A 12,018-nucleotide genomic window follows, 5' to 3' on the forward strand; every position below is an offset into this window, starting at 1 on the left:
CATCTGTTTAGATGGAGCCTCGTAACCTGGCGATCGTGTTTGGTCCTACGCTCGTCAGAACCTCTGAGGACAACATGGCCAACATGGTCAATCACATGCCGGACCAGTGCAAGATAGTTGAGAACCTTATCCAGCAATATGACTGGTTCTTCACTGATGACTGTGATGACGACCCTGTTGTATGTGTCATTTCATTTTTTCTTTCTCCTTTGTTAGGATTATGAAAGATTAACCTCTATTGTAGATCAACCTAATTTTATGCTGTTTTGTTTGAACATATAGGTATTTGAAGCTGCATTAATTAATATTTTTATGTGAGCAGTGGCTCAAATTACTGTGTAACATGAGAAATGTCACTCACATTGATGAACTCGTAGCGAATTATCACAGCTCTTCGATGTCAAGAGCTTTTTAGCATGATTCAGCTGATTGTTTTGGTTTTAAGGCTCGCAACTTGATTGTTTCGGTACAGTCTCATCGCTCTCATCGGGTGCGATTCCAGCCAGAACATAATTACTATGAGGCAGGATTTAGTGATTTAGTGAGGTAACTTCACATTTCACCCAGTTTTGTCAAGGTTTCAACTGTAGTTTGCTTTTTATTGCAGTACATTGCTATGCAAACTCATACTGCACACTTAACCTGCTGTGGAGAAGGTTATGTTCAAGATAAGAGTTCAGCCCATATAAAAGCACCACTGACTGACAAGTCAGTTCTCTTGGAAAATCTAAATTAAACTGTACTGGGCATCACCATTTGTAGAAGATCCTCTGGAGCTTAGTGCTTGGATCATGAGAGGGAGAGAGAGAGAGAGTGTTCACAGACCAGCAAAGCCCTTTTGTATACAAGTATCGTCCTACAACAGACTAATTGAAGCACTAAAGCCTTGTTCTTGTTGTGCTTATAAGATATGAAATTAAGCCTAATAAATTCATTAAGATTTTTTTGCCAGCTGTCTTTCCAGCATTTGGCAGCTGCAACTGTGTTGCTTTTAGCCTGTGCGTTCAACTTCTTTGTATTTGTCTAATTTTTGTAGTTTGCTCCTTTTCAGCAACATATGCTGCTGCTCTGCCAGTATACTTGTCAGTGTTTGTGATTAGTCTTTTCCTGCAACCACTGCCTCCTTTATGTGAACACACTCGTGGCTTGTTTGGGGATATTCTGGGTTGACTTACTGAGTCGATACCGTTGTGTGACCGCTTTGGGTTATTGCTGTTGTTAGGCTTATTGAAGTTGGATAACAAGAAGATATCCTGGTTATGTGGAACTTGCTTCATACTGAAGGCCCCTGATTAACAGACTGTACACTACATGCTTAGCACCAAACAGCAGACATACAGAGTTAGCGAGAAGCTGGTGAACAGAATGAAGGGTTTTGGAGCTGATACGTTGGTGGAGACCAGAACAGAAGTAATTCAATTAATTACTCTCTTCAGTTAATCTATTAATGTATCTTAAAATGAAAAGCATCTTATGCCGTCTTTTTTCTGCATTAATGTTTTGTGTTAAGTCGCTTATCATATTTCTGCTTTCTCTTCTATTCTTGTCCAAACTGTGTTTCTCCCTCCATGCGCGGCTGCAGACCACAGCTGAGCAGGAAAGCACAGTGCAGTCTCAGCCTGTGCCCAATATCGACCACCTGCTCTCAAACATCGGACGAACCGCAGCATCACCGGGCGAAGTCTCAGGTAAATCTGAGAGTGTTTTCTCTTAAGAGCAGCACTCCAGCATCATCACAGCAAAGATATTACCATGGCAGCAATAATATGTTTCAGAGTAATAATGTCAGAGTAGATTAAAATGTAAAATATATGTGCTACAGATTTGTTGTAAGATTAAATGTTAGCAGTGTGTCAGTTTTAATGCTAAGACAATGAACATCATGCCTCTTTTCATTAATTTTAAATGCTTTGAGCAAAAATAAGTCTACCAAATTTTATTTGTGTTTCTGTTAAAGCAAGCTTTTTCAGCTGTTTTTCAATGAATACATTTTGTGGTTTAACCATTGGAAAATTGTTGAAAAACACCTTGCAGTATGTTGAGCCTTTTTTATTACTTTATTTATTTTTGATAAAGGTCTTGTTTTGTTTCAGTGTTGACGTTTTTTTGCCCAAAGAGATAAAATTGTCCTCAAGTTTTATTTCCGTTCATTTGTTTGCTTTTCTCTTTATTTCCTCTTGCTCAAGTCATTTTTTCTCCCTGTGCTTTACCTGTGTTGAGACGACGACTCCTTTTCTTTCAGTTCTTTTCTTCCCCTCCTCCACGTCTCTCACACAATCCCGGCATGTTCTTTCCCAAAGAAAATCTTAACACACAAAAAGAAACGATGGAAGTTTTAACCCTTCTGACCTCTGCCCTTCTGTGTGTAGTGTGTTGTTTTTCTCCCTTATCCCTGTCCAGCACTCACACATTACCCAATCTTGACACAGGCCAAGTGGGCGGCGTCTATCACTCGATGATGTCACTGATGGACTCTGTTTTGTCAGTGATGGACAGCTGGGACTGTAGGAAGAAGGACGAGTGTTGTGCCCAGTGTAGCTGCCTAGTCTGCAGAAACCCGCAGCTCTTTTAAATTTGGGCGAAAAGGAGGAAAAAAGATAAAAAAGAAAGAAAGAGAAGTCGATGTTTGTCATTTTTCCTGTGGTGTGCACGTCTCATATTTAAACCAATACCCTAAATTGAGGGGATACAGAGCGATGCTGCTGTACTTTCTCTGAAAGCCCTTCTGCTGTCTCTTGTTGTCTCTAAAGCTGATCGCAAGGACAAGTAGCATGGTACGGTCAACCTCAGGTTCTCTCCCGGTCATGTGGCATAATCTGTCATGATGTCTGAGGGGTGGGGGTCGTAGTAGTGGGACTGAGCTGGATGTTGCCCCAGCACACATGCGTTTACACTCAAAACAAACCCACACATACAGATCGTTAATATCTAGTGACTTGTTGAAGCAGTCAAATAGCTGTTGACGGGACCCCAAGCATGTAGTTATAGAGGTTTTTGACGCAACTGGTAGTTGTAGTTTTTTTTGTTTTGTTTTGTTTTGTTTCAGGTTCCTCCTCTTGTGTCTTTTTGTTTAATTTGTTGTCTGTGATGTCCTTATTTCAAAGTCTCTGTCCTCATTCAGCTTTAAAAACATCACATTGTACAGACAAACATCGCTACATACTTCCACATCTCTGTTACATAATCTGTAACACCTACAGTACATCACTAACATTTCCCTCACACTGTCTCCCTACCCAACCCTGCAATATACACAGACACACACATTCTGGTCTTAATTTAGATCATAAATAGCCCATTTCCACCATGGGAGCTCTTTCAGGAGCCCAGGAACTATTTCAGGAATTTTACATGCATTTCACCCAGAGAATCCAGTGACTAAATTTAGTAGCTCTGTCTGATGGCCCTGGAACTATCAGGGGAAATTTGCAGAATGTAGTTGATTCATCAACCTCTAGGCTCATGCTTCTTATCTACAGCTTTATTCAAACAATAAGCAACTGGAAGCACTGGATCCTATTAGTAACAATATTTGTTGTGTAAGGCTGTATTGAAAAGTTCTAAACTTCGTTCATAACGTTGACATTTCAGTTCTAAGTCAATATTTGAATGCTGCACATTATTTTTTCTTTTTTTTTCTGCACAGTTGCAGATAAAGCTCAGACGTGTTTTTATCTAGTGAAATACTCTGCTTCAGTCCATATTTGTTGGCATTTAGACTTTCAAAAACAAATTTGCACTGCACCCGCTTGCTGCACTCTAAGGGAGGCACCCTGTATTAATGGTGCAGCTTAGCAGCAGTCTAACAGCACCATAAATCACACTTACATTGATGAAACTGCAGAGTTATGTTTATTAACTTAAGTAAGATAATTTAATAAATAAAGACAAACTCATCCGATTAATCACTTTATTCAAGTTGAGGAATTTGTTTGAGGACTTTTTTTTTATTTCACGATGATTATATCATAAAATATGAATGCAGACATTTGAAGCTTAATTTGAAAACCTTAATGTAACCTCAAATGTAAAATAAAGACAATTTGACACAGTCCTATTTTGTCGTAAAACAGAAATATATAGCCATTCAGCTCTCACCATATTATCTACTTTTAAAACAGATGCACTGTAGTTTCTGCAGGTTTCCTTTGCATCCATCCATTATGTCCATCTGAATACCAGAGCAAGAGTAACACAATGAATTGTATCCCAAACGTCGTCATGATTTTTAATCCATTAATCTTTAGGCTTTTTCAGATGTGTAAGTGCTTTGAAAAAGACCTCCAGGTCCTGTGTTTAGTTCTTGTGGCTCTGTGGTTCCTGTTTGGTGGAAATGGCCTATTGGTCTGCTTATCTTTGTTAGCTGCAGTGTGCGTGTTTTCTCCTTTTGCAAAGTGAGATAAGAAAGTTTTGTGAACTTTGTTTTGCTTTTATGTTGTTTAGAATGACAGGCTACACGTTAAAGGGCCCCCACAGGAGTTAAACTAGCTTGGAGTAAGAGCAATTTTTCCGTTATACTAAGGCTTGCCTGCGCCAGCTGTATCGACCACGACACACACTCACTGATCTGTTCAGCTCAGGCCCCTTAAGTCTCTCAGTCAGAGCAAAACTCATCACTCCCTCTCCTCTGTGATGTCTTTGAGTTGGGAAAGAATGCCTACAGCTGGTTGGTGGCTACATGTGATGCTCTGTGACTGACGTGTTTGTCCGTGATGTGCCGTCGATCCATCGATACATGAGCATGAGCTGCTTTTTGTTGGTTTACTGCTGGGTTTTCACTTCCTTTCCTCTCATCCATCATCTCAGGCCTCCTCTGACGCTTTCTACACTTCTTCATATACTGCTTAGTGTGGTTACTCGTCCTGCTGTCTCCTCTCAAAGCCGAAAATGTGTCATCTGCTTTCATTCAGCTGCTCTCATTATACTCATCATGTCCGTCAGTTTCACTCTGAACAATCTTTTAATCTGCCTTTTCTCTTTCTTTATCTTTATCTTGACTGTTTTTAGTAAGTCTGGGGGTTGGCAGACTTTCACTAATGACTCTCTTCTCTTTAATACAGATTCAGCATGTAGTGACTCCTCCAAATCAAAGGTAATATCCTCTGCTCATTTCGTTATGTTGCACATAAATCCATCATTCCTTCATCTGTGTTGATTTTATATTTATATAGGGATACCTCAGATTATTTGAAGTGGGGTTATATGAGGTACTTATCTATAGTCAGTGTATTACCTACAGTAGATGGTGGTAAGAACGCCCCCACTTTGGAGAAGCAGCAAAGAGTATGGGTGTAGAAAGCTAAGCAAGGTACTGGTCAGCAGCAAAATGTATTTTAGCCACATAAAAGAAGGTTCATCCAAAAAAATCATTAGCTGTTCAAGTGTACACTATATTTAGAATATGTTTACTGCATTAAGTTAAAGTGAAAATATTCTAAATAAATTGTACATTTACACTGATCTTGATGTTTTTTAGGTGGCTGAAATACATTTTCCTGCTGATCTTGTCCACAGCATTTCTTGTAGGGGTGTCACAAGATCAAAAACAGGATGGACAGTTCAACCAGTACTTTACAGTACAGCCCACATTCACATGTCTGTGGCGTTGTTTTATCTTGTTTTGTCTTTGGACATGCGCCAAAGACAGTACAGAGTAGCTTACCAGTAACCTGAAGTTGCTTATTTCTGTCTTTTTAAAGACGAATTTTAAAATGTTAATGACTGTTGTCAGCACTTAAAACTAATGATCTGCTAATCTTTACAATTCAGGACTCTGTAGTCTAACTGTCAGTGATAACTGTCAGTGCTAAAGGTCAAATTGAATCATGGATTTTGAGAATTTTGACACCCCTAGTTCTTTGCTTATCTTCCTACACTGGTTCTTCTGTCCTTTCACCATACTGGTGGTATGCTGACTGACATTATACAGCCCCATTTCAGAAAATCCAAACTATGCCTGTCAGTCTCATCTTGAGGAGTCTTTAATGCTGTTCTGGTTCTGTATCAGCAGAGCTTGTGGGGGTCAGGGAAGGATCAGTGTAGCAAAGAGATGCTGCGCTCCTCCTTCTTCGCCAGCCGCAAACGCAAGAAGCCCAAGGACAAAGCTCATCCCAGCAGTTCAGATGACGACCTGGACGCTGTATTCCCCAAGAAGGAGCTCCCGGAGGAGAGCCAGCAGCAGCCTCTGTGGTCCCCGGACAGCCGGACCGAGGAGGAGGGGGAGACGGATGACACCAGTGAGCAAGAGAAGCACAGGAACAGCTCGGAGGAGCAGCTGGACAAACCCAGCAGGAAGGAGTCTCTGTCCAGCAGCCTGATATCACAGCCCTCCCCCTCCCTGCCTCTAGAACACATCTCCTCTGGCCTTCAAACCGGCTCCCCATACGCCTCGCCCCCCCATTCCCCCAACCTCAGCTACCGCATGCCGATGGCCCACCAGTCCTCTCTGTCAGACCCGCCCTCCAACTACGACGACACAGTGTCTGACCTCGGTACGATGAACAGCACCAGCTCTCAGGCGTCGGTGCCCAGAGCGAGGCGAAGCAAGGCGGCAGCTCTCGGTCCAGAGGCGGGCCCCAGCGGGCTGGGGGCGGAGGTTTGTTCTATCACCTCTGACTACTCCACCACCTCCTCCATGACGTTCCTGACCGGAGCTGAGCTCAGCACCCTCAGTCCTGAAGTGCAGTCTGTGGCGGAGAGCAGGGGTGGAGACGATGCCGATGACGAGAGAAGCGAGCTCATTAGCGAGGGACGGCCGATGGAGACAGACAGCGAGAGCGACCTGTCAGTGTTTACAGTTGGAAGATCTGACCAGCGAGAACTGCAGGACGCTCCTCGGCCCCTCCCCTCCCACAGACTCATTGAGTGTGATACGTTGTCCAGAAAGAAAGCTGCTCAGCAGAAAACCAACAGTGAGTCTTCACTGGAGGGCACCACGAGTGATAAAGATTCCAGCAAGCTGTCGCGTGTGTTGGGCTCGGTCAAAGGCCGCTCCACGGGCAGCCTCAGCTCCTCATCTCGCAGCGAGTTAGATAAGACGGAGCCTGCGTGGAAGCTGAAGATCACAGACAGACTGAAGGTGCGTCTGCGAATGTCAGTGGATGACATGTTTGGCGTGGGCAGCCAGAGGAGCCGGTCCCCGGAGGGCCGCAGTAAGAAGAAGAAGGACATCAGACGCAGGCACACGATGGGCGGTCAGAGGGACTTTGCAGAGCTGTCCGTGTTGGGAGACTGGCAGGTCGGCATCGGCTCAGGTTCTCAGCTGTCAGCCGTGGACCAGCTGAAGCCGAAGTGCAGCTCTCAAGACTTCTCCATCGGGGACTGGATCGCCCGCGAGCGCCACCGCACCAGCAACCCCGAGGTCAGCCTGGACCTCTCTGACCAGCAGGGGGGGCTGTGCCGGGCAAACTCCCAGAGCATCGGAGCCTCGTCCTCCTCTGAACTCCCACACCGCCCGGCAGAGGTGAATGGGGACGTCCCCCAGAGCAAAAATCTGAGCCTGTCGGCCACCGCTCACCCACATAAACTCACGAGTTCCCAGGTGGTCCATTCACGCTTCTATCAGTACCTGTGAGAAGTGTCAGACGTGTGTGTGACTGTGTCTGTTCCCCGTCTGAGATGTGTATGTACTTGGGAGTCTGTCAGTATAACGTCTGTTGTGTATGTTAGTGAGCTCACCATATTCACACGGCGGCCATTTTCCTCTGATGTCACACTCAGGGCAGGAAGCTCAAATGCTGTTATCAAGAGAATAATCTTGCGCTGCTGTGTTCCAGACGTGTTCGTAAACAAACAAATTGTTACCATGTCAGTGACTCCTGAATGATCAGCTACTGAAAAGTCAAGAGAGAAAATCCAGAGGGACATGGAGCCAAATTACAAGCTAAAATAACATTTGATAATTTTTTTATTATTTTTATAATTTATACCTTTCCTATCGCATCATGCAACACCATCAAACGGTACTGTTAAGAGGTGGTTGAATGCTAACGTTAGCTGATATCTATTGGTAGCTAATAGGTTACTTTGAAATATGGCAGCAAGACCCTCCAGATTTTTGCAGTCATTGTCCTTTCAGTGCAGATGAATCAGGGGTCAGGGACATGCTAATTTGTTATTGATATTTCACACTAAAGTAACATATTCGATAAGCCATTAGCTACCATGAGATGACAGCTAATATTAGCATTGAACCACCTCCCAGCTAATAGAACTGTTTGGTAGGGTTACATGATACAATATGAAAGGCGTCTTCTGTGGATATTTCAGTATTAACTTAGACCTTTCCAGTCGTATCGTGCAACATTGCAAAACGGTAAAGTTTGCTAGAGGGTGGTTAATGTTAACATTAGCTGTTGTAGCTTATGGGTTGGCAAATGTGTTATTTTAGCTTAAAATATGGGACAGAGACCCTCCAGAGTTTTACTATCCATTGTCTTTTCAGTTGCTGATTAATCAGGAAGTGTTGAAATATCTGACAATGATGATGTCACACTCTTTGCTTATACACAGCAGTCCGACATTTGAGCGTCCCATCCCGAGTGTCACGTCAGGGGAAAATGGTCGCCATGTGAATATGGTGAATGAGCATGTTGTACAAAAACTCGTCTGGAGTGTGTTTGTAACGTGTGTGTGCGCGCTTGTGAAAAAGAGAAATACTGCACACAGGGATCGTTGATCTTGCTCATGTAGAAGGCATGAAACAAAATGTTGTTTATACCTTTTTAATTTTTTTTTTTTTTTTTTTAATGACAAATGACTCTGGGATGGTTGAACAGGAGGACATCCTCCCTCCTGATACTAATCCCCGTTATGCTGAAGACTGAGAGGAACTGTCGCTCATGAAACGATGAGCCTGTGAAGTCTGTGCAAAGAGGAAGTGCAAACAGTGACACTCAAGTTAAGTTTTAAGGTTTAGCTAAGTGGCTTTAAGGATGAACTGACTTTTAGAATGAATAGGAAGTAGTGAAAAAAAGATTTTTAGTATTGCAGAGGAACTATTTTTGTGTAAAGAAAGTTATGATGTTCAGAGTCAGCGAGTCTCAGTAACCAAATGAAGAATGTACAGACATGCTTGCTGTAATACTGACTAAAAGCTTTAGATGCTTGTGTTTCATTCTAAAGTGTACATATCCCTATTTTTCTGTGTACTTGAATTGTGTTTTTGGTACAGCCTGTGTGTGGACTGCCTACGAGCTCTCTGCTGTCAAAGGGGCCTTTCCAAAGGTACAAAAGGTGACGAGGAGACACTGGACTTATGCAAAATGGAAATAGAGTTCTAATTCATCCCAGTATGTGGTTTAAAGAGCAGCGAACAACATCCCTCTGATGCAAAATGATAATGCTGTGTTTTAGTGTTAGTGGTTCACACATCTGTCAGTGACTGGCAAAGAGGAAGAAAAAGTTAAAAGAAAATGAGTAATCAAGTCAGAAAATCATGTTTCTTCTTCACAATAGGAAGTGCCTCACAATGAAATGTTAAGGGTGCCATATTATTGTCTTTGTTGAGACACTCGAAGATGTTACTGTGAATGACATTTTTATTGTCGACTCTCAGTCATTCTACAGGTTATGTAACAAAATGCCGAGCTTCCATTCCTTAGGCATTCCACTCTGGTCTTAACATGTTTTATACGCTTTTTTGTTTTTCTCCTGTTTTTTTCTTTTTTGTTTTTCTTTTTTTTTTTTGATTTTATCAGAACTTGAATTTTAAATATTCCTTGTAAAATAAGTAACTTAAATGTACATATAAATGCCATGTTTTAGCTGCTTTACTTTTCATTTCCATCAGATTTGCAGGATTAAGTACAGTATTGTGAGATGACGATGATGATGATGATGCTCATGTGGTCTGTGTGGGTGTTGTGGGCAGTTTGGTACTTCTCTGTGGAGAGAGATGTCTCTGCACGAGGAAACACTTCATTGAGCTGGACCGTTTGTACCAATGCTGTGTTCCTCTGATTGTTAGAGGGGTGTGCACAGACTCCTGAAACACTGGAAATAAATTTTGTCAATGGCAAATGATCGGGTATGTTGATTGATTTTTTTTTTTTTTTTTAAACCACATTGTAGAATAGCCTCATAGTAATATAGAAGATGGATGAACTGCTCAGATGTTGGCAGTCAAAGGTCACTGTGACCTCACACCTATCCACTACTAAATGTGATATCTGAGGAACGTTCAGAGGGAATTTCTACAAATTTGGTATAAATTTGGTCACTTGAAGATTGATTAGATTTTGGTGGTCAAAGGTAACTATGATCTCAAAAAAACCCAAGAATTCATACACTAATGATAAAATTTCACAAAAATACTATACACACTGGAGGATAAATTCTAACCTGTTATTAAATTACAAATAAATGTAATTGTAATCTGTTACAGTTGCTGCAAAAACTGAGTGATAAGCCAACTTATTCCCAAAATGCAGAAATAAAAAAAAAAACTTTTTGTATTTTCTTTTATTTTTCCACTTCCTTTCCTTACCTACCTCACTTCCTTTCCTTTCGTCATCACTGATTGGCTCCAATTTTCACCCTCAATTACCTGATTAAGTTCACCTGGTCACTCCTCATTTAAAGACTGCGCACCCTCTCAGTCGCTGTTTGACTGTCGTGTGTCGCGGCCGTTCAGGTAAGAGAGATTTATCTTCTTCTCTAGTTTTATCCCGTGTCCATGACTAATTTTGTTTAACTTTATTTATCATTCTTTCTTTAAGAAGGACGTGAGACTAATTTAATTTCATTTTGTATTTGTTTTCTGTGAGATTCAACAGCCCCTTTATGTTAATCAACGCATGTCCTTTTCTAGCTGATTCCATTGATTCAGTCGTTCATTCTGAACTTCTAATTAACACGCTTCATTTCCCCCTCATGCTCGGTCCTAATTTTCTGCTGGACAGAAGTATTTGTAAGCCAAAAAAGCCTGTAATCTTTTAAATCGTAAATCTTACCATGATTCGGTATCGTAAAACAAAGGGATTTTTTGCTGTGGAATATTTTTAGGCGCTGTAATCTTTTGTTTGAACGACTCCATTCAGGATCGGTTGATTTTGATTGGGTTTGTTGAAAGTTTAAATTTTTCATCTTGAGTTTTTATGTAGAAACTCTGCACAATTAAGGGCTATTTAAGCTCAACAATATTCTGGATTGGTGATGATATATTAATTTTTTTTTTTTTATAAAATTCAAATTCTTAAGGCTTTCATCTTTGAAATTTGCAGCTCGTTTAAACATTGGAATTTAAAAACCTTTTTTTTTTTTTTTTTTTTCTTTTTTCAGTTTTTCAGTTGCCTGAACTTCTCTCTTGGCTCATGTGACTGAATCCAGCAGAACAAAGGGTCTTGAGCATCAGAGTTCAAGTTTTAAATTTTCATCTTGAGTTTTAACCAAAACGTGACCTAAATTTGAGCACAGTTTTTGAACACTGGTTATTTTGATTTTCTATGGAAACGTATGAACCCTTAAAAATACTTAAAAGCATGTTTTTAAATGTGCACCATTTCAAAGCACCTTCTGGAAATTTAAGACAATTCAAACCACATACAGCACCAGTCAAAACTTTTGCCACATCTTCTCATTCAATGTTTTTTCTTATTTGTATTATTTGCGTTGTAGATTAATACTAGAGATATCAAAACTATGAAATATGGAATTATGCAGTAAGCAAAAAAAATGTGAAAACAGGGCATGTGTGTGTGCTTTGTAAGAATCTAAAATAAAAAAAAAAAAAACGCTTGCAGTCTTTATCAAAGATTTAATAATATTATTAAAGACTGCATGAGTCTGCTTTTTATTATCAATAAGTGGTCTTTTCATTTGCACCTGTTGCCCTACAAGTGTGCAAGAGTTTTTTTTTTGCTCTTTTATATTTTAGATTCTTCAAAGCAGCCACCTTTGGCTCAGATAACAGCTTTGCAGACTGTTGGTAAAATCTGGGGGAGAAAAAATATATTGAATGAGAATTGTGTTCAAACATTTGACTGGTTTTAACTGTAAATTTAGATGAATGAGTTTCAT

The 12,018-nt window shown here is 40.9% G+C and overlaps 1 protein-coding gene across 3 annotated transcripts in view; it reads left to right on the forward strand.

The window, feature by feature from the left end:
- The window catches only part of arhgap21b (Rho GTPase activating protein 21b), a 41,329-nt gene extending 33,434 nt beyond the window's left edge, over nt 1-7,895 (forward strand). For 2 of the 3 annotated variants that reach the window (XM_084732690.1, XM_084732692.1), the window contains 4 exons: nt 12-179; nt 1,583-1,688; nt 5,061-5,092; nt 6,008-7,895. In XM_084732690.1, coding sequence (XP_084588816.1) covers nt 12-179; nt 1,583-1,688; nt 5,061-5,092; nt 6,008-7,573 — 1,872 coding nt within the window. In that variant the 3' untranslated portion in view covers nt 7,574-7,895. The remainder of the gene's footprint in view (nt 1-11; nt 180-1,582; nt 1,689-5,060; nt 5,093-6,007) is intronic. The other variant, XM_084732691.1, reaches the window with a different exon arrangement.
- Nucleotides 7,896-12,018: the final 4,123 nt, after the last annotated feature.

This window comes from Lutjanus erythropterus, chromosome 12 (assembly GCF_056507025.1).
Source record: "Lutjanus erythropterus isolate fLutEry1 chromosome 12, fLutEry1.hap2, whole genome shotgun sequence".
NCBI lineage: Eukaryota > Metazoa > Chordata > Actinopteri > Lutjaniformes > Lutjanidae > Lutjanus > Lutjanus erythropterus.